A 21,414-nucleotide genomic window follows, 5' to 3' on the forward strand; every position below is an offset into this window, starting at 1 on the left:
TAATATAGCGATTTCATCACAGCCCTTCTCCCCAGCAACACCGCCCGGCTCCCGCCGCCCCCCGGCCGGCAGCGCCCGGCATGCGGCGGGATGCGGGCCCGGCCCGGGGCTCGGTGGGGCCGCCCGTGCCTGGAGTCACAGTGCCGCCCTCTGGGCACGGCGGCCGCAGGATGGGGATGCTCCCTGCACCCCCCAGCCCCCCAAAAACCCAGATCGGAGCGGCACGCTGGATCCACCGCGTCCCCCCCGCCCCGCCGTGTGCCATCCTATCCCAGCCGCGGGTTTAGAAGCAGGTACGGGGAATTGTTTTTCTCCTTCCCCCCACCCTGCTCATGCCCCTAAGTCCGGCAAACAGCTTCCCATTCTTGTAAATAATGAGCTTTCCCTTTCCTCTTTCTTTTCCCTATCCCCAAGACGCTTTCTCCCTGCCCTGCTTCTTAGATACAAACCCTAGAGATTTAAAAAATCAAGTATTTTTGTCCCACTCAACCCCCCCAAAAACATTCTCCTAAAGCGCCCCTGCCCTGCACCTGCATCACTTTTATCTGCATCACACGGGCAGAAGAGGGGGTCGGCATGCAGGCAGGGCCGCACAGAGCTGGGGTTAGGGGATGTTGGTGCTGTAACCCCTCCCTGCCAGGGCAGCATCGCCCCCACAGCCCCCTTCCCTCCGGGACTCACCAGCCAGGAGCGCCTGCTTCAGCTCCGCATCCCCCAGCGCGGCGGGGCCCGGCCTGTAGAGCACCTCGCTGTCGGGCCCTGCGACACAGCCGGGAGAGAGGGGTCAGTGCCGAGCCCACCGACACAGCCGGGAGAGAGGGGTCAGTGCCGAGCCCACCTCGCCCTTCCCGACACGGGGCAGGCGGAGGGGCCGGGAACACCGCGCTCCCACCCTGCCCTGCCCCGGGGGCTGGGGAGAGCTTTGGCTTTGGCTCCGGGGATGCTCTTGGGGCGCTCTGAAGCGGGCAGGGCTCTGTGGGCACCCGGCTGTGCCCTAGGCTGTGCCCTGGGTGTCCGTACCTTGTTTTTCCAGCGCCTCGATGAGCCTGGCCACGGTGTGCAGCGCCTGCTCGGGCAGGGCCGGGTGCTCGCTCAGCTCTGCCTGCCCGGGATGTCCTGCGGTGAAAAGAACGGGAGAATGGGTTTGGAAATTCCTGCCCGCAGGAATTCCGCTTTCCTCAGCTGCCCCAGGACAGGATCAAGCTGCTGCTTTGGCACAGCCACAACCAACACTTTGGCTCATGCATGCCTAATTTTGGAGCAGTTCTCCCTTTATTTTATCCTCTTTTTGCAATAAGAGTCACCGTTGGGGGCTCAGCTTCTTTGCTGAGATGCAAAGACCTGCTCAGGCATGTGCCCTGTCCGTGGGGAGTGTCCCATCCTGGGCATGGAGATGCTCCAAGCCCAAACACCTTCCCCACCTCTGTTGCCAGGGCAGTGGGATGAGACTGCCCCTGCCATCACCCACAGTGACACGGGGCAGGAGCTGGGGACACAGAGCCGTGCCCAGCACAGACACGGCTCTCTGCAGCTCTCACCTGCTTGGGCTCTCTGCTGTGCACAGCAGGGTTGAGCACAGGCCCAGGGAGCAGCCAGCCTCCCCTTGGCTGGTGCAGACCCCCCTCAGCCCCTAAAAACCCTTCATCCAAACAGGGGTCAGCACAGACCCCCGTGTGCTGCTCACTCCTGGGTTTTAGAGCAAGGACACCTCAGTGCAGACCACGGCAGAGAGGAGCAAAGCCCTTGACAGGCAGGAGAGCAGCTCTCCTTACTCCAGGGCATGTTGTATCCATCCATCCATCCATCCATCCATCCATCCATCCATCCATCCATCCATCCATCCATCCATCCATCCATCCCTCTTTATCACCCCAGCTGATAAACCCCTCCTGTGTGGGTTAAACGCAGCAGAGATCCTGGCAGGGCAGTGCTGGGATTTCTCCCTGCTCTCTCTATGGTGGCCTTGGGAACAGCAGGGGCAGGGGCTGCACACACAGGGCCGTGTGTGGCTGCTGCTGCATGGACAGCCTGTGGAAAGGCCAAAATAAATATGAGAGGGACTTTAGGCAGGGCCAAGCTGCCTTCAATTTTCTGCAAAAAACCACAACCTGGCTGCAACAGGTAGATCCAGGCTCTGATCCTCACCACGGTGGTGCCCTGGTGCTCTCTGGAGAGCAGATAATGATGCAAACCTGCCACTCCTGGGTGGCTGATCCAGTCCTCAGGCATGGCCACGACCCCCAAACACAGCAAGGGGGTCCCCTCTGCCACCCAGTGAGGATGTGTTGGGAACAGGGAAGATTTCAGGGTTAAAAGCAAAGTGCATCATGTGAAGCTCATGCAAAAATGTCCCCACTGCATGAGTGGTTTTGTAATTAAGGAAACTGGGCTTTTCCTCCAAACCAGTGGCTTGGGGAAGAGGTGATGACTGCAAAAAAATAACTTTCTCCTGACTGGGAATGGCAGGAATGGCCCCAAGCTGTGCCACGCCGGACCCCAGCATCCTGATGCCCCAGGGGAGGTGGAGGTGGAGCCTTGGGGCAGTGGTGCTGCCCAGGACAAGTCAGGGGCAAAACAGCCAGCGAGATCCCCTGGGACTCGGATCTGCTGCAGAGCCATTTTCGGGATGTTATTTAATTAAGAGAAGGACCATTCCTCCCTGCAGAGCCAGCCCTGGCTCCAAGGCATGGCTGGGACATGCAGTGTCTGTCATTCAGGGCTTCCTCCGTGGGCTGAGCCAGCCCAGGGTCCCTGACTGGCACCAGGGCTCGGTGGGAACTGAGGGCACTGAGGTGGGGGAAATGGAATATGCTGCTGCCACAGAAATATAAATTTGGGTGCTTTTTTGCCAGAAAAAAGTCCCTCAAACCTCGATCTGGAAATGGAATCAGAATGGGAAAAATTAAAAAAAAAAAAAAAAAAACAAACAAAAAAAAACACCAAACGAAAAAAAACCCCACAAACCAAAATTTCTCAAACCAAAACAAAAGTACCTTCTCTTCCAAGAGGACGTTGGAGATTTTTACTCGAAGGGGAAGCCTGTGAGCTGGGAGGTTTGGGTTTAAACTGACACAAAATGGCACACACTGCTCCTGTGCTGCAGGAAGACGTGGTTGTGGGACAAAACATCCTCTGGTGAGGAGACTGCACACCCTGGCATCACCCCAGGGAGGGGCACCCCATGGCACAGCACTGGGAAGGCAGCACCCAGTGTCCCCCTGACAGCAGGGCTGGACACCTGGCCATGGCCAGAGCACGTCCTGCAGCCTCCCCAGCCTAGCCCAAAACCTGGCTGTAGGGCTTTTTTCCCTACTAAAAACTATTGATTTGACATTTTTAAAATGTTGTTATCCTTTCACCTGAGTGCACGCAGGGCTGGGGTGCCTACACTGAGACCTTCCGGGTGGGCCGGGCTCTCCGGCCAGGACGCGCTGCCTGCTGCGGACATGCCTCGGTTTGCAGGGAATCTCCACATCACCAGCACCTCTGGGCAGGGGTCCCTGGGCACATTTCCCTTGGAGAGGAGCCCGTGGCACCCCCTGTGTGAGAGGCAGCAGAGGCAGGAACAAGAAGGCGGCTTCACCTTTCCTGTGAGCAGGGCTGGAGAGCCCTGGGGTCTGCTCCGCTCTGCCCCAAAATCTCCACACAGCACTGAGTTTTCCAGGGCTCTGCCTGCTGAACACTCAGAGGGCTCACCTCTGAGCTGGGCTGGCCAGGGGGCTCAAACGCCTCGTCTGGCAGGATAAACACCCCCAGAAAGTGGCCTCCACCCTCCTGCAAATCCAGCACGTAGCTGCACACGGAGCCTCACCAGTGCTGCTGGGACTGCGGCTGCCGTGGCGCACTGGTCGGGGAGGAGCACCTGCATTTTGGGGAGGGGAGGTGTGGGGGGCCCAGCTTCCTTCCCATGTGGGGAGCTGCATGGCAGGAGCTGCATGGCAGCCCCACACATGGACATGGATGGTGCTCAGCCCAGGAGCCAGGTGGTCTCCCATCAAATCACAGTGACAAGAGGGTCCTGAACCCTCTTTTGGAGGGAGACAGGCTCCTCATCAGTGAGTGCCCCTCTAAACCCAGACCCAGCAGCACAGGGGCTGCTGCTTTGGTCACCACACTGGTCCCAGACTGGCCAGGAGGGTGTCTGGGGTGCCAGACCAGCAGCTGGGCAGGTTCTCCTGCCACGGCTGAAGGCGATGCCGCTCTCCCATCCCCAGACAGCCATTTCTGCTCCATCCATCCCGAGCAGGGGAGCACCATGGCTTTGACTGGGGTCACTGGCATGTGCCTGGCTGGAATGGGGCATTCTTACTTTGATTTTATTTTTTTTAGCTCATGTACACTGTGGAACTGCTGTGAAATCCCCCCTGGCCCCAACACACTTGGCCACGGAGAGTGGCGAGGGCAGAGCCGGCTGCACGAGCTGGGCAGATCCGGGCAGAGAAATGGCTGCAGGCCCCTGTGCCAGGAAAGGTCCTGCCAAGTGTCCCCCCAGGGCTCTGCTGCAGCCCCCAGGGACACAGGAGCCCCCCAGGGACTCAGCACAGTGCTTGCCAGGATTGTCCCTTGCCCCAGCTTGCACAAAGTGACAGTGAGGCTGGAGCTGGCCCAGGGCCAGCACTCGCCCGGGCACTGAGAGCAGCCTGAATCAGGTGCCGCAGTGGTGGGGAGAGGAGCACTTGGAGAAAAGGTCCCTGGAGACCACCATGGGGCTTTCTGCTCCTCTCTGAGGGGTCAAAGAGGCCTTGCATCTTCTCCTGCGCTCTCATGGATGTGCATCCCCTCGGACACTCCATGCCAGCACGGCAGCCAGCCTGGGATGCTGGTGAGGAGCCATCCCTGCAGCATGTTTAGCTGTGGGGTAGCAACACTCTGGGCATCCCCTGCCCCTCCTGAGGCTGCTTCCATACACCAGGGCAGATAATTCCCAGCACAACTTCTTTTCCTGGGGCTGGATCCCCATCCCGAGCGTGGTTTCCCACCAAGCCACCTCAGCTGCAAGCATCCACCCCACTCCACACCACCCTCACCATGAGGTGAGGTGACACCCACCCGTGGGCTCCCATCGTGCCGCTCCCCTCACACTCACCCCAGGGCGCGGGGGTCCCCGCGGGCGGCAGGGGCAGCGGCCGCGGCCGGGCCTTGGCGGCGCTGGCGGCGATGCGGGCGGGACCCAGGTACTCCACGTAGGTGCCGGGGAAGTCTCCGCGCTCCTTGGTGCGCTCGTTGACGCCGTGCAGCCACCCCTGGGGGTTGCGCTCGTCCCCGTCCTTGTAGTTGGGGCTGCTGAGCAGCCCGGCCCTGCTGACGGTCAGCACATCCCCGGGGCACAGCGCCAGGTCCTCCTCGCGGTCCTTCTGGTACTCGTAGAGGGCCCGGTACTGCAGCCCGTCCGAGGAGGCCATGGCGGGCTCACAGCAGGCCCGGCCCGCCGGGCATCGGGGCCGCTCGGTCGGGCTGGGGCACTGTGGGGCTGGGAGTGCTCCCTGCCCCGCACACGCACGGGGAGAACCTCGCTGGTGGCAAATCTGCGGGATGGAGAGCGGCTGCTGACCCTGCCGGCCCAGAACTGCCGTGGGGCCTCACCAGCGCCTGGGACTCAAGGCTCAGGTGAGGGCAAGGAGCTGTTTCTTCACCGGGAGGGAGGGAGGGAGCGAACGAGGCTCTTGGGGGTGAGGGGAAATCGGGGTCCTCGTTAGCCTGGCTTCATCCGCACCGTGCTGGGGACAGCCCTCCCTGCCAACAAGAGAAAGGCAGCGCGTTAGTGACCGAAGCCGTGCCCTGGCCCGTCCCCCATGCCCGGCTCCCGGCGCAGGGAGAGCCCCGCGGCTCCCTCGGCTCCCGCTTCCCAGGGAGCTCCCGCCAGCAGGGCTCGGCCACTGCACGCAGGGAAAGTACCGGCAAGAGTCTGGAAAGTAGGGCAAGAGATCACGCCACGGGTTTTTAAAATAGACATATGTGCTGAGAAGCCTCCTGCCGCACGCAGCTCCCCTCCGGCAGCTCCAGCCTGGCACTGCTGCACGGAGCTGGCAGATGAAGATGTAGATTTTTCATATGGGTTTGGTTTGGGGTTTTTTTCCTTTTTTTTTTTTTTTTTTTTTTAAATTTTTTTGGTGCATTTTTATGTATTCCTCCAAGAGTGACATCATCCCTGGGGGGAAAGACTGTGCTGCTGCCGCCCCACTGTCCCCCAGCTTCCAGCAGGACCCCGCGGAAGAGGGATGGAGGGATGATGAGCAGCAGCCGTCTGTCTGTCCAGCCATCCACCCGCCTCCCAGAGCCTTCCCGCCGCCCCTCCAGCCTTACCGGGCGCGGTGGCTCCAGCGGCGGGAGCGGAGAGCGGGAGCGGAGCGGAGCCGGCTCCCGGCCCCGCCGAGCCGCGCTCCGGCGGTGATGTCAGCGTCCCTCCTCCTCCTCCTCCTCCTCCTCCCGCTCGGTAGCCGGGTGGCCCCCCCGCCGCAGCGCGTCGGGGGGCGGGGGGCACCCGGCTACCGAGCAGGAGGAGGGAGAATTGTAGGAGTAGGTGGATGACTTCATTCCCAGATGCAGCAGCTCTGCTCCCAAATTGCATCCTCTGTAGGATGGAGATCTCCCGTCTGTGGGTCTCCATCCATCCTCAGGGGTGCTAAAGGACAGGAGGGGACCAGCACCCCATGGACACCCCCCTGATGCCAGGCAGATCTCCCTGTGCACCCACACAGAACCCCATTCCTTAACCAGGCTGAAAAACACGCACAGGACAGGCAGGAGACGTCATGGAGAATCCCAGCTCAGGGATGCTCTGGTTCCTCACTCTCCTCCTGAGCTTGGACAAGCTATCCCAGTGTTTGTCTGTCTGTGAGGCACAGGGAGATGGATGTGATGTTCCCAAAGGCTTGCTTTGGTTGTTGTTCTTTTTTTTTTCCCCCTAAATCCTTGTTTCTCATGCTGACTTCTCTGAAATGGTCGTGGCTCCTTGTCTTTGCTGCAGGTTGGACATCCTAAAAATAGATGGTACCTAAAACACGGGCTCTGGGAAATGCACGCTGGCTGAATGCAAGCCACTGCAGGCAGCAGTGCAGGGGTGGCACGAAGTCCAAGGAGGAACACCAGGTTCTGGGAAAACTGAGGAAGCAGACTCAGAGGCCAGCAGAGCAGTGCAGGAGATGTGTGACTCTTCTCATCCATAATTTCAGCAACTCCCCTTCCTTTCCCTGTAGTGCACAGCTGATGGTGCAAGGCAGCAGCATCCTGGGGGATTCCTCCTCAGCTGCCCTTCCTTGGGCAGCACACAGCCCCAGTGCCCCATTCTCCAGCTGGATCCTGCCCACCTGATGGTCCTTGGGGATAAAAAGGGATTTTTCTCTCCCTCGTTCCATTTCTGCTGTCACCATGCTGCTGTCACTGCTGGTGGGATTGGGGCTGTGAACAGCCAGATGCTGCCCTCCCCACAGTCCTGCTTCCCCAGTCATGATCCCTGTGCCCCACCAGGGGTGAAGAGGTTTTGCTGGGTGTCTGGAGCCCTGCCTGGCCTCCTCAGTGTGTCCCCAGGGCTGTGGAGTCAGCCAGGCTGAGCAGAGGGCCAGTGGTGCTCTGGGGGCTGCCTGGGGAGAGGCAGGGAGGTGTTTCCCTCCTGGGCCAGGATGGGAGCTGGGGAGGCTGGTGGGCACATCCCCACCGGTGTCACATCCATCCTGTCCCAGGATCCATCCCATACACAGCCAGGAATCAGCACAGCCCTGCAGCTCAGGGCAGGGGAGCAGCCTGGCATGAACCCCTCATCTCCCCTTCCCAGGCTGCTGATAGGATCCCTCCTGCCCAGGGCAGGTATCTCCATTTCAAGAGAGGCTCCTGCCTTCCTTAGCAGACATCTGTCTTTCCAAACAAAGACAATCTTTCCCTCCTGATGCATCCTTGAGGTCCCCAAACACAGAGGTACCCTTTCCTGCTGGGGCCAAGTTCCACTGCCCCCAACCCTGCAGTGGTTGTGTGGGGCTGAGCATCACCCCAGCTCTCAGTGGCTGGCTCCTGTCCCCAGAACCCCCAGAGCAGCCCTGACACCCCATTCCAGCTGCTCTGCGCCAGGATCATTCCCAGAACTCTGCACCCTGCCCTCACCCTGTGTCCCCCCTACCTGCTTAATTTAAACCCCCTCACCACTCCAGCCCAGGGTGGGCACATCCCCCAGGGTGGGCAGAGGGCCCTCAGGAGCGCCCTGTGAAGGCTGCAAGAGGTGCTCCAGACCTTCTCTGCTATTGATTGAGCCAGAGGAGCTGCTGGCCAGGCCCTGATTAATCCACCCTCGCTGGATTAATGAGCAGCACTCATGGCAAGGAGAGTTTTGCCGTGGCTTGCCTGGCCTTGGCTGCTCTGTGGAGAGCAGGAGGAGCTGTCCTTGCTCCCTGCAGCCCACAGCTCCCTTCAGGCCCCCTTTGCTCCCAGTCTGGGCAGCCTGGGATGGCTCTGTGGGGAGGAGAGCGATGTGTCCCCACTGGGGTCCCCATGTCCTTCTGCAGCTTCTCTCCTCCCCTGCCTGGAGGGACAACCTTTGGTGGGAGCATCTCCAGGGAATGCTCAGCTCCCCTTGGCTGCCTGTCCTGGCCTTTGCAGAGTGGCAGGGGTCCCACTGCTCCCCTCTTTGCTTTTGGGGGCTGCCATGCTCATGTCCAGGGCAGTTGGCCACATGGCTGTGAGTAAATAGAGCAGAAGTAGAGCTGTTAACATGCCCAGCTGCAGAAAGTGAGGCTGCAGAGTGGGCTGAGCCCTTCCCAGCCAGAAAAAACGTAGAGCAAAGGTTTTTGATTTCCTTTGACATTTCAGAGGTGGCTTTTTTGGTATCACCACTGTTTCCTCAATTCAGAATGGGCCTTGCTTTGCTTTCTCTTTAGGAGCAGGAAAACTCCATGAATCTTGGTTTTCTTCCCAAGTGCCCAGAACTGAGCTATGTGGATTCTGGTTTAGGGAGAGCCTCTTCAAACAACCTCCCAGTGTGGCATCCATGGACAACCTCTCACCGCTTGCTCCAACACCCCAAACTGCCTGCTGGGCTGGGGCTACCCCAGCCTGGGGAGGCAGCACAGAACCCCAGGGGGACAGGGACAGGCTGGAGGGGCTGCTGGGGCTCTCTCCTGCCTCTCTGCAGGGCTGAAGCTTCACAGCAAGGCAGCTGCCAGGAGCTGACCGATAGCTCTTAGGGTCAGATCAGACAAGGGCCCCCTTTTAGGAGGGGATGCTGGCAGCGCACCCCAGCCTGGGGACACGGTGCCACCTCAATGTCACCTCTCTGGGCAGCGGGAGCGGGGCTGGGCCGGGTCCCACACCCGACCTGGGTGGGAGCAGGAAGCTCCGGCACCCTCCAGCCCCGGACACCGTGTCGGGCGGGCCGGCACAGCCGCAGCAGCCCCCGAGCGGCGGCGCTCGCCCGGAGCTGTGCCGGGGTGACCCCTCCGCGTCCCCGGCGCTGCAGCCGCCGATCGGCGTGGCCCTGGGTAGGGAATGCAGGGGGATCTGCCGGCCTGGACACGCGTGGGGAACAAGGAGATGGGATCTGGGCTGCGGGGGACAGGCGCGGGTGGAAGCCCAGCCCGGTGCAAAGGAGGGATGCTGCCATCGGGCCCCTCGTTGGTTATCAGCGCACGGCTGGGACAGCACCGCGATTAGCATCGCATCATCATCCCTGTGAGACTCAGGGACAGATCCTCCTCTGAGGGACACGCACAGGGGCACAGGGACAGATCCTCCCCTGAGGGACACGCACAGGGGCACAGGGACAGATGCTCCCCTGAGGGACACGCACAGGGCAGGGAGGCACTGCTGGCACACACTGGCACTGCCCCTTTTCACCCCTGGGTTTACACCCCAGCCCCACTGGAGAGGTCGCAGCACCAGATGGGGCAGCTCCTGGTTTTGTGACTCCAGCCGTGGTTTTGCATAGCCACAGGAATGAGAGCGCTCCCCCGGAAGCGGGAGCTGCAGCCACAGGGAAATCGGTGTGGTCCCATTGCCTGGTCCCTCCCAGGGCGGGGGAATTGGGATTTCCCCAGCTCTCCAGCCAAAATGCTTTGACTCCTTTCGAGGCTGAGAACTGAAATATTTCAAGACATCAGAAACTTTTGGCTGATGCAGATGTTTATTTCTCTGCATCAGGAGGTGGGAAGTGATGAATTCAGCACAAATCTGCAACATTCAGTAACTTCCATCTGCAAGCCCAAAGTCGGGTTCATCGCTGGCACGTTGCCGTGTGTCTGTCCATCCTGACTGTCCTGGTGTCTGGGTGCTGGACAGACAGCTGGGTAGATGCTGCCAGCCCAAAACAGACATGGGAAAGCCCTTTGCAAGGGACTCACCTGGCTGGGGATATCCCAAAATGCTGTCAGTCACAGACCTGGCTGGTCTCCATGGCTGGTGATGCCTGGGGCATCTCACCCGGCGCTTTACCAGGAGGGAAACTGAGGCCACTTCCCTGCTCTGTGTCCCAGGGAAGCTGCTTGGGGGAGCTTTGCTGCCCCTGCCCTGGTGAGAGGCATCCCCAGGCTCCAGGGAGGGGATGCTGAGGATCCAGCTGGCCTGTGGGAGAGGATGGGGACAGCAGGGAGACAGCGTGGCCTTGCTGGGCAGCAGGGACATGGGAATGTCACTGGACTCGTCCTTCTGTGGTCAGGTTGGGCCTTCCCAGAGAACCTGAAAATCCAGCCCTGGCTCCCTAATGGGGCTCAGGGGGGGATGCTGGGGAGCAGCTGAACCCCAGGCTGTGGCACCAGGCGCTGGAGAAGGTGAGGGGAGCAGTCCATGGCTTGTCCTCGTTTTGCCCCTGTGGCTGGCAATTACTGGGAAGAACAGCAAATATTCATGTATTTGCCAAAACTTATTTTTGGGATGGGGGATTGTGTGCAGCAAAGAGGGCCAGGCTGGGATGGGGCAACTTTTGGGAGATATGAGAGGGGGTTTAGGAGCAGCTGTCCCCCTTTTGGGAGAGGAATGAAGGTTTGGTCCCAACTCTGAGCAGCTTCCTGGCAGAAAGGGCTGAGGCTACAGGCAGTGAGGGGGCGAGGGCCACAGCCCCCAGCTGCAGCAGGGGCTGTGCTCATGCCCGGGGTGCCTGGCAGGGTTAGAGGCTTCCCCCAAATACCACTGTGGTTTGGCTGGAGCCAATGGGGCTGACTTCATCCTGCTGAAATGTATCATTACAGCCAGGCAGGGAATGTGCTCTGGGGTTTTGGGGGAGCTGGGTGTGGGGTGGAGCGTGCTGAGCACACAGAGCCTGGTTTCCTGCAGGATGAGGTCTCCCCTGCCTCCTGCATCGCTCTGTGGTTTGATGACAAGTTGAAGGGACACGCTGTGGGTTCTGGTGAGGGGACCAGCACCAGCTCCTGCCCCAGAGGAGCCCTTGGACGGTCAGGGACCACTGCCAGGGCCAGGCCTGGCGAGGCAGCATCCCCCTCTGGGCTGTGTGACCCTTGCAGTCCCCCTCTGTGGGAAACCAGCCCTTTTTCAAAGCGTCTTTCCAAACAAAATCACTTTTGGCAGCCCTTAGGCAATGGCAGGTCTCCGCTGACTGCTCCAGTGCTGGCATCTGTCATGGCTGTCACCGTGTCACTGTCCTCTCCCGCCTCACCCTGTTGCGTCCCCGCCAGCAAAACTCCACCTGGCTGTGCAGCGTCGGGGACGGCCCGTGCAGCTTTGGGTTCTCCTTTGCCAAGCACTCGTGGGGCCGTTCCCCATTTGCCAGCTTCTCCTTTGGCCCAGGATATTGGAAATTTGGGGTTTGCAGAGACCCCTGCGGTGCTGAGGAGGGGGAGCAGCAGGTCACCCACAGAATCGGCCTGCGGGGATGGGGTGTCCCAGCAGCGAGAGGCCGGGGTGTGACCCCGTGAGTGCAGGGGTGCCCCAGCCGGGGGTCCCCGGGCACGGTGCCCCAAGGACGGTGCCCGGGACGCGGCGCGGTGATCCCGCACGGCTGCGGGGACAGGCAGGGCTCGGACCCCGCCGGGTGGAGCCGGCCCCGCTGTCCCCTGGCAGTGTCCCCACGGCAGCGGGGACCCCGCGGGGAGCCGGAGTGTCCCGGGGAGGCGGCAGAGGGCAGCAGGGCTCCGGTGCGGCGGCCCCGGGTGGCCCCGGCGGGGCGGGGGGCGCGGGCGGCGGGGGCGGCCCCGGGCGCGCCCCGTTAAAAGGCGGCACCGGCGGGGCGGGGGAGGCACAGCGGGCTGGGCAGGACGGGACGGGACGGACGCTGGGATCTGCTCTCCCCTCAGGTAAGCTGTGTCCGTCCCTCCCCGCCCGTGGGGAGCCCCTGGAGGGGCGCTGGGCTCTGGGGAGCAGCGGCTGCGCTGGGCGGGGGCTCCCCCGGTAACCTCTCTGCTCTCCGTAGGTGCAAAGATGGGGTGCTTCACCTTTATCAAGGTCATGATGATCCTCTTCAACCTGGCCATCTTCGTAAGTGCGCCGTAAGGGGGCTGGGGTCTGCGGGAGGGGTCCTGGGGAGCCCCCGGAGCTGGGTGTGGGTGGGTCTGGGTCTGGCTGTGCTCCCCTGCCCCTCCGGACTCCTTTCCGCGGGCCATGGGGTGCAGAGTGGGGGCAGGTGGGGGCTGCCGAGCCCAGCGGGCTGTGCCGTGCTCCGGGGACAGTGGCTGTTTCATCAGCTGCCCCCGTCCCTCGCTGTGTGAAGCTCGGCAAGGTGCTGATGCCCCAGAGCAGTGGGTTTGCTGCATCCCTGCCTAGGGGTTCCGCCTCTGTGCGGGAGCAGCCCCGTGTGTGGCTGTGGCTTTGGGATCCCTGGATGTCGGGAATTCGGAGCACTGAAGGCTCTGCTCCCACCGGGGCAAAGGGAGTGGAGCCGGCAGGAGCTGCCCTGGCCCTGCAGGAGCCACCTGGAAGGGGCTGTGGTAGGACACAGCCTTGGCAAAGAGGGAGTGTAGAACCTCCCGGCTCGCTCTGCTGAAACACCCCCTCTGTAAAGCCCCTGCCAGGATTTGAGTGTGGGGGGGAAGGTCGAGGGGGCAGAGGGGAGGGCTGGCACAGGCTGCAGGCAGCCCAGAGCTGACCTTGCCCAGGAGTGCACGACTGACTGGGGCCAGGGGCTGCTCAGCTTCTCCCCTGGGTGGGCAGGCAGCCGCCCTGCACGGAGGAGCTCGTGGCAGCGGGATGGTGGCCAGAGCCTGAGCTGGCCCTGTGGGATCGTGGTGGCACTGCTGGCTTGGCTGTTCCACTGCTGGCACTGAAACCCCTCAGCTGTGACGCTGCCCAGGGGAGGTGCTGGTGGTGTTTCAGGGTGCTGACCTGTCTGGCAGTGCCCTGAGCTGCCTGCAGTGCCACAGAGTCTTGCTTTGGTGTGGTGAAAAACTGCCAAGGGGAGAAACACCTGTGCCAGGGCTTTGCCCAGGTATCAAATCTCGTGCCTACCTGGAAGCTGACATTGCCTTTCTCCTCCCAGCTCAGTGGTGGGACCCTCCTGGGAGTTGGCATCTGGGTCAAAGTGGACGGAGAGTCATTCCTGAAAATATTTGGGACGCTGTCCTCCAGCATCCTGCAGGTTGTGAATGTGGCCTATCTCCTCATTGTCATTGGTGCCATCCTGCTGGTCATCGGCTTCCTCGGGTGCTACGGTGCCCAGAAGGAGAGCAAATGTCTCCTGATGATGGTATGGACCTGGCTGACCTCCTTATCAACCTCATCTGAGCTGGGTCTGTGGTGGGGGAGGCCTGATGGGCAGATTTCTCTGGGGATGTTTCCATGTGGTGGCAGTCTGGGTGGCCCTTGGAAAGGCGGTGCTGGACTCAGTCTGCCCCAGAAAGGGTGAGAGGAGGCAGGAGGGTGTGCTGAGTTGAGGTCCCTCTCTTGGAGAGTGTCCAGAGAGCCCAGCCCCTTGCAGGTGGAGGGCTGGAGGACCCCAGGGTTGTGCTGCTCCTGCCCAGGAGCAGAGCTGAGGGCAGTGGGGCAGGAGGGCTGGAGCCCTGGGGGGGCAGGTGGGTTCCAGGGGCTCCTGAGGATTCTGGCTGTGGTTTGACCTCCCTCCCCTTGCTGTGTCCTAGTTCTTCTCAGTGGTGCTGATCATCTTCATCGCTGAAGTTGCTGCTGCCGTGGTGGCTCTGGTCTTCACAGGTCTTGTGAGTGCAATCCCTGAGTCTTGGGTTGGGCTGATCTGGGACGTGTCCTGCCCCTTGGGAAAACAGGAGCCATGGGCTGGCCGTGCTGCCCATGGGTGTGGCTGCTCAGGGTGGTCAGTGCTGCAGCAGGAAGGGATGTTGGTCACTGCTGCCACCAGCTATGTGGGCAGGGTGGAGGGCCCTGAGGGTGGTGGCAGCAGGGTTCCTGTTCTACCATAACCCCCATATTTTTAGGACAAGTTTTGCCCACTTTCTGTCAAGCCCCTCAGTCCTGAACCAGCTCAGGCCTGACACCTCCCCGCCTCTGAGGGTAGGAGCCACTGGAGGAGGAAGTTCCTATTGCCTCATGCTGAGCAAACTCACCCCATTATTAGGCACCTGAGAAACCACCTGGGGAGAAAGGTGACTGCCTCATTAGGCACTGGAGAAGTCAGCCACAGGGCAAACTCATTCCTGGCTCCCTCACTTAACACTGCTTATCAGATGACTCAGGGCATAAATGACCTTGTGCCATAAAGCTCTGCTTGGTGGGGAGGAGGAAAACTCTCTGTGGGTCAAACGGCCGTGGTGTGACTGCTGGCCATGCTGGGTCTTTTTGGTCTCCTCTCCATAGGCTGAGACCAGTATGGGGGTGCTCAGCCCTGTGGTGCTCCCCAGGACCTTCTCTGATGGTGTTTTCCTGCCCTTTCTTCCAGGCAGAGACGTTACTGACAGGGCTGGTGACCCCACTGCTGAAGGAGAAGTATGGGGCGGATGAGGCATTCACACAGATCTGGAATATCACCATGACAGAGGTGTGCTGAGCCCTGTGGGCCTCACCTGAGGGTTGGGATCCTCCCAACTTGGGTTCAGGTGGTGCACGTCTGGGTGGGGCAGTGAGAGGGAAGTGGGGACACATCACAGTCCTGGATGTGCTGAGCTGTCACCACCTCCTCGATTCCCCAGGCTCCTGGGAGCTGCCTGCTTGGGGCTGGTGGGGTGGGAGCTGTGTGTGATGGTGTGTGGGGCAAAACCCTGCTGCCAGGGTGATACTGAGCAGGGTGGAGCTGGGTGACCCCTCCATGAGCCAGGGGTGTCCAGATGGTGTCAGAGCATGGAGGGAGACCTGAAGGATGCTCTTCCCATCCCTTCCTCTCTGTCCCTTTTAGGTTCACTGCTGTGGCCTGAATAACTACACAGACTTCAACAACTCCTACTATTTTGATATGCACCACGGCTACCCCAGGCAGTGCTGTGACATGCAGGAACCCTGCAACAGCACCATGGCTGCAGAAATGGCTGTCCAGGTATGGGTGTGCTGCTGGCAGAGCCTGGCTTGGGGTGTGCCTGGGCATGGGGAGGGAGACCTGTCCTGTAGCTCCAGGCCCAGCTCTGCACATGGTGGTCCCACAGGCTTTCAGTTCTGGGGGGAAGCTGTGCTGGCCTTGGCTTGTCCCTGCTAGAAACAAGTAAAGCTGTTATGTTGTTCTGGTCCTAAAGGGAATAGGGTGGCATTCTTGATGCTGGCATGAACCCAGGCACCACTCTGCCTTTTTGGGTGATTTTCCTGCTTCTTCCCTTCCTTTCCTTGCTCCCCACCCAATATTTGGTCTGAGAAGTGGCCGAGTTGCCCCTGTAGCCTCAGCCCTTCCCCATGGCAGTTTGCTCTGGGTTGGAGAAGCAGTCCCTCCCTTCCTGGGGGATGCTGTGCCCTGGCAGTTGGGCTGTCACCACTCTTGCCATCCTCACCCGTGTGGTTGCCCCGTGCAGGGCTGTTTCAAGCAGATCCTGGAAGAAATCAGGACCAACGCAGGGGTGGCGGGCGGCGTGGCAGCCGGCATCGCTGCCTTGGAGGTGAGTGCCTGAGCCCTGCTCTGCTGCTCTCCTCGTGCCTGGAGGAGGGGCTGGGCCAGCCTGGGGGGCCCGGGGGCTGGTGCAGCTCCAGATACTGAGCCTTCTTCCCTGGGCACGTCCAGCCCTCCCCTGGTGCCCTGGGCATGGTGGGCTGTGCCCCAAAGCCCTGCTGGGAAGGGGAGGGAGGCTGCACATCTAAGGGGGCTGATTTACACCTTGCCACCCCCAGATTGCAGCCATGGCCGTCTCCATGTACCTGTACTGCCGGCTGGATGAGAAGTGACCCCCTGAGGCAGGAGGATGAGCTGCCACCCCCCATGCTGGGGTGCACCTGTGATGTGCCATGCTCTCAGGGGGACCCCATCCCTCCCCGGGTCTGATGCTCTCCTGTGCACTGTGATTTGTAGCTGTATTTTGATCTACTGAGCTGGGATCTGTAGAGTTTGTGTATATTTTTGTACTGATATAGCATACAGAGCCTGTACATAGAGATTTGGGGTGTTTTTTGATTGGGGGGTGGGTGTTGGGAGAAGCTGCTTGGTCTGTTTGGCTGATGCCTGCAGGAAGTAAAGCAGCACAGGGGCTGTTCAGGGCTGCTGATCTGGCAATGGCACAGTGATGCCCTTCCCTGGCATGGAGACAGCCCTGGTGGTCCCTGGCTCTGCAGGGGCTGAGGCTGCCCTGTTCCCTGTGCCATTTTGTGCCTGAGCCCCTCTCCCTGCTGTAAAGAAATGCAAATAAATTTTTCATCTTGGATACAAATTGTTTTCTGGAGTTGATCTTGGTGCTGCCTTTATTAAAGACCCTCTGCTGGGTTGGGGGTGCAGGGGTGAGGGCTGCCTCACCTCCCTCTCCATTCCCTTCCCTGTCCTTGCAGGCAGCACAGCCCTGCCCACAGCCTCCCTGCCCTCCTTGCCTGTGGCTCCCCACCTGTTCAGGTGCTTGGAAACAGAGCAGCCTTGTGTTTGCACAACAGACAGGGTGCGGGGAGGATACCAACCTTACAGCCCCTGCCCTCTGCAACAGCCACTGCTTGCTCACAGCACCCAGCCAGCCACTGAGCAGCAGCTTGGCTTGAAAGGCAGGGCTGGCTGGGGGGTTCCTGTGTCCCCCATCAGCTGCAGGAACCGGAATGGGGTGGTGGAGAGGTGGGGGTGGCAGGATCCATCCCTCTGAACATCTCCACCCCAGTGCTGTTCTGCACTGCCTGTGTCTGATGCACCTGCCCTCCCTCTGTGTGTGTGGGGATGTGGGAGGTGTGGGTGGGCTTGGGGGGTTTCCAGACACCTTTACTACTCCTCCCTCTCTGCCTCAGTTTCCCCATTGCAAAAGCACAGCTGGGGTGGTGCTCCCAAGGGCTCCTTCACCCTGTTTTTGCCATGGCTGTGGGGCAGGGAGGTGAAGGACAGGGGTGGTGGCAGGAGGCCAGTGTGCACACAGCCTCCTCAGCCCTGCCTCGCTCTGTGCCTGCTGTGGCACCCCCTTGTCAGCTCCTGCCCGGTACGAGGCTGCACCGAGCACTGCCATGGTCTGGCATCTCCCCGGTGCCATCCAGTTCCTGTCACAGGGACACTGGGACAGGCATGGCACCCACTCCCCACACTGGGTCACTTAGCCCTGAGAAGAGGGCATTTGGCCCTGCCCCATGGCAGGGTGTGGGGGAAGCTGTGAGAAAACAGCCTTGTCTTTCCCGGACAGGTGAATAAGTAGGTCCCAGTTCTACCATAAACTGGTGCCACCTCATGGGTGGTGTCAGGGCTTTTATGCCTCTTATCCCTCTCCAAGGATGCAGAAGCTGCCAGGAAGCCATTCCTGGAGGTGTTGTGGTGCCCAGGGACCAGTTGGCACAGAGCTGGGCACACCTGGATGTGCCCTGCTCTGCCCCGGTTTTTTGGATGCCCTGCAGAGCTGGCTCCTGGCACACACCCTCTCACCATCACCCCGTGGGGTGGAGCAGGCTCAGGGTTGAAACTGCTGCTTCCACCTTTGCAGCTCCTCCTAGCCAGGGGTTTCCATGGGTCAGAACAGGCTGTTTCTGTGGAACTGAGTTTTGTAAATAGCCCTGCAACCACTGGCTTGGTCCCTCCCCTCCACCTGCTGGGAAAACTTGCAGGACCAGTTTCTCCTCGCGGATGCGGATGCGATTCCTCCCAATTGCCCTCCGCGGCTCTTGGCTGCCCCGGCAGCCAAAATCAGAGCAGTGAGGGGTAAACTGGACTGGCACAGCCTCCCCGTGCTCCCACTGCGCCCCTGCCCTCCACTTCCACTGCCCAAGCACTGCCACAGCCCTTGGGCTCTCCAAGGAGATCCTGTTCCAGCTGCTCCCCCACAAGCCCTGTGGCACATCCCAGCCCACCACCCACCCCACCAGCTCATGTGGGTGCCACCAGGCACCTCTGCATTTTACATCACTTAGAGCTGTTCAGTTCTCACTGACTGGCACTCTGGGGCAAACAGAAACTGTCAGCACAAGGCCAAAAGGTCCCTGAGGGATTATTATGGTGGCAAACAGAAACTTCCTTTTTGCCCCTGGATAGATGGCAGGAGATGGCTTGAGAACCTGGCACATTGGGTGTGTGCCAAAGTGGGGGTTCTTGTTTTCCACCTGGGATACAGGGTGAGGGAAGGCAGGAGGGCAAAGTCTCCCTGCAGGGACCTTGGGCAAGCAGCCAGTGCCATGACAGGAGCTGCACAGAGACGAAAATTCCCGGAGATTTGCAGGGTGCAATCTCCACCGGCATTACTTGCCCCAGGGCACAGCAGGTGAAACCCTGCGTGGTGCAGGCGCCTGTGCTGGCAGGGAGTGGGCAGTGATCTGTAATTTAGGAAAGGAGCCGCCCCCTCCTTCCTGGGAATTATCATCGATGGGAACAGGTACACGAAAAGACGAAGGAGCTGCACCTCTTTGAGTTTGTGCTAATAAAGGGGGCAATAAGAAGCTAAAGCAAACTCATCCAGCATTAGTTGCCAAGGAGTGCCTGCTGTGGGGAATTACCCCTGTAAAAGCTGGGACAGGATGTTCCCGGACTGGGGAGAAGAGGATATCCTTGAAGGGCTCACTCAGGCTGGTCCTGGGGAAGAAGTGAGGCAATGCACACTTTCCCTGGCACAGACTGCCTGCCTGACTCCCTTCTCCTCAGAGATAAACCGTCCTTATGGCCAGCCTGACCCCAGCAGTGCTTTCTAGGCAGCTCCCTGCCCTAATAATTTCGTGGGGATATCAGAGGAGGCAATGCAAGCAAGGGCTGTTCAACAGGCAGCAGGCAGGAGCTGCCACTGAACTGTGTGTTAATCATTAATGCTGCACCGGGCAGGGACGGCACAACAACCGTCACAGCAATCCTGGCACCCAGTTGAAGATTAATTTGCCACCTACCTTAAATGTGGGAACAGGAGGTGGCAGCCCTGTGTCTGCAGGCACAGCAGGGAACAGCGACAGGAATGGGCTGGGTGCAGGGAAAGGACCCCCCTCAAAGCTGGGAACAAGGGGAGAAGCCAAGCAGAGTCCCTTCCTGGGAGCACTTTGGGAATCTTGGCATTTATGAATGCTTTATTCATAAATGCTTTTGGCATTTATGGCTTTTTATGAGGCAGAGGGTGCTGAAAATTTAGGATCAGCTCCCTGGGCTGGGATGCAAGCGGCTGGGCACAGCATCACTGACTCCCTCCCACGGCGGGAAGGAGACGGGGCCAGCACAGAGCATCCTTCTAGTGATGACATCTCTCCATTCAAGGGGACTGGGTGTGTTATCCCAGAGGACTCTGCCTGGAAGGCTCATCCCTCCATCTGAGGGGCACAGAGGAACCCATGTGCCATGGGAAGGGTCAGCCTAGACCTTGTCTCCCACATGCCAGCCCGTCATCGAAGCACAGGGACTTCCTACTTCCTCAGATCTCCAACAAAAAAACTATGATGCATAAAAATAAACACCACCGGAAACTATGCAAAATTCCCCACCCCCCACAGGCTCTGGAAAGGTCAAGTTTCATGCCAACGCTATTTTGCTTTTGTTTAATTATCAGCCAGCTCCTGGGAGGTGGGGCAGCCCAGACAGGTTCTCCTTTGTAGGGTTGCACAAAGCCAGGGAGGCCGGGCTGGGGGGGCTGCAGGGTGAGAAATGCAGCTCGGGCAGCACGTGCTGCTGCTGCATGGGGCTGAGCTGGGGCAGCCACTGGGTCGGACCTCAGGGCGGGCAGGTGAGGGGAGAGCTGCCCAGCCAGCTCCTGGGACGGCTGGGAATGCTCCAGCACCAGCAGGAAGTGAGAGACCCCCAAATGGGCAGGATGATGAGTGACCCGGCTCATCTAACAAACACCCCGGGGTAAGGAACCCTGGCAACACCAGCACCTGGAGGGCCGAGGCTCTCCATCAGCCTCCACAGGCTCTCCCCTTCAAGGGGTTAACCTGCTGCTGCTGTCATCTCTGTTTCAGGAGGGGAGGCTCCTATAGCCGCGGTTTGGAGGTGTCAGAGCGGAGCCCAGGTGCTCTGCAGGGCTCTGCCCCCAGCAGGTGGATCCGCCTCTCGCCCGCGGTGCCCTGGCACAGAGCCGGTGCCGCAGGGCTTGGCGCGGCAGGCGGCGGATGGGGAGGTGAGAGCCCCTCACCAAGGCCCTGGGACCGAGTACCAAACTGCTGCCAAGGGGTTGCCCTGCCAGAAATGTCCTGGGGAGGGGCTGTCAGCCCAGCCTGGCTGCAGGGAGCAGGCAGGGGAGCAGGAGGCAGCAGGTCCGTGCTGGTGGCTGACACTCTCCCATTATCACTTTATTTCAGTCCCGTGGTCTCTGCCCCAGCAATGGGTGCAGCCCCAGCCCTCCAGGATTCCCTGTCCCATAGGGGCAGCCATTTGGAGTGGTCAAGAGTGTGACAAGGCTGTCGTTCTCAGGACACAGCAGCTGGAGGTGCCAGGAGGAACACAGAACGGGTCACCAGGCAGTTCGTCAGAGTTTCCATCAGTTGATGAAGATAAAAGTGATAAAGCTTGAGGAGGAAACAGCTCATAAACCTGTGCCAGCCCTGCTGGCACTGCATGGCACCACACAGGGGACCTCTGCTGGCACAGCCCACAGCCAGGCCTGTGCAGCCCTGGGCAGAGCAAGCCACCAAGGGGACAGGGGTCTGTCCTTTCCAGGCAGGACCCCAGAGCCAGGGACCCCAGCCCTGTACCCTGCACAGGGCCAGCTATGAAACACACGAGGCTCAACAGCTTTGCAATGTTTACTCTTGAAAAAATAATTCCATTCAGAAAGCGTCAAACCCTGGTGATGCCACACACCCAGCCCTGCACGGTGCCACTCCTGAGCCTTGCTGGGGGACAGGGAGGGATGCAGAACAGCACCCCATGGGCCTGGCATGGTGTGTGGAGAAGGGGGAGCCTAAAGCCCACCAGCTGAGTCCTGCTGTCACTGAGAGCAGGGAGCCACAGCCCTGTGTGGCAGGGGAGAAGAGGGAACTCATGTTTAGCCATCCCCTATCCCTCGACCACCTTCCCCAGCCCCAAGAGGA

At 60.3% G+C, this 21,414-nt stretch overlaps 2 protein-coding genes across 2 annotated transcripts in view; one reads left to right on the forward strand and one right to left on the reverse strand.

Annotated features, from left to right (window-relative positions):
* Positions 1-6,402, reverse strand: part of PIK3R3 (phosphoinositide-3-kinase regulatory subunit 3) — a 77,805-nt gene extending 71,403 nt beyond the window's left edge. Inside the window, exons 1-4 of the mRNA XM_063166024.1 lie at positions 6,304-6,402; positions 5,087-5,733; positions 1,021-1,116; positions 682-759 (exon numbers count right to left, since the gene is read on the reverse strand). Of these exons, the coding sequence (XP_063022094.1) occupies positions 682-759; positions 1,021-1,116; positions 5,087-5,402 (490 nt within the window). The 5' untranslated portion in view covers positions 5,403-5,733; positions 6,304-6,402. The remainder of the gene's footprint in view (positions 1-681; positions 760-1,020; positions 1,117-5,086; positions 5,734-6,303) is intronic.
* Positions 6,403-12,180: 5,778 nt separating this feature from the next.
* On the forward strand, positions 12,181-16,673 carry TSPAN1 (tetraspanin 1). Its single transcript, XM_063165176.1, has 8 exons — positions 12,181-12,227; positions 12,344-12,408; positions 13,406-13,612; positions 14,004-14,078; positions 14,774-14,872; positions 15,227-15,364; positions 15,828-15,911; positions 16,141-16,673. The coding sequence occupies exons 2-8, from the start codon at positions 12,352-12,354 to the stop codon at positions 16,192-16,194; spliced, it is 714 nt and encodes a 237-aa protein (XP_063021246.1). The 5' UTR covers positions 12,181-12,227; positions 12,344-12,351; the 3' UTR covers positions 16,195-16,673.
* The last annotated feature ends 4,741 nt before the right edge of the window (positions 16,674-21,414 follow it).

This window comes from Melospiza melodia, chromosome 11 (assembly GCF_035770615.1).
Source record: "Melospiza melodia melodia isolate bMelMel2 chromosome 11, bMelMel2.pri, whole genome shotgun sequence".
NCBI classification, from domain to species: Eukaryota; Metazoa; Chordata; class Aves; order Passeriformes; family Passerellidae; genus Melospiza; species Melospiza melodia.

Excerpts from the sequence above, each read along its gene's own strand:
- TSPAN1 (XM_063165176.1), top strand. The coding sequence starts at position 12,352 with ATGGGGTGCTTCACCTTTATCAAGGTCATGATGATCCTCTTCAACCTG. Across the intron at positions 14,079-14,773 it reads CTCTGGTCTTCACAGGTCTT|GCAGAGACGTTACTGACAGG; the intron begins GTGAGTGCAATC and ends CCTTTCTTCCAG. Across the intron at positions 14,873-15,226 it reads GGAATATCACCATGACAGAG|GTTCACTGCTGTGGCCTGAA; the intron begins GTGTGCTGAGCC and ends TGTCCCTTTTAG.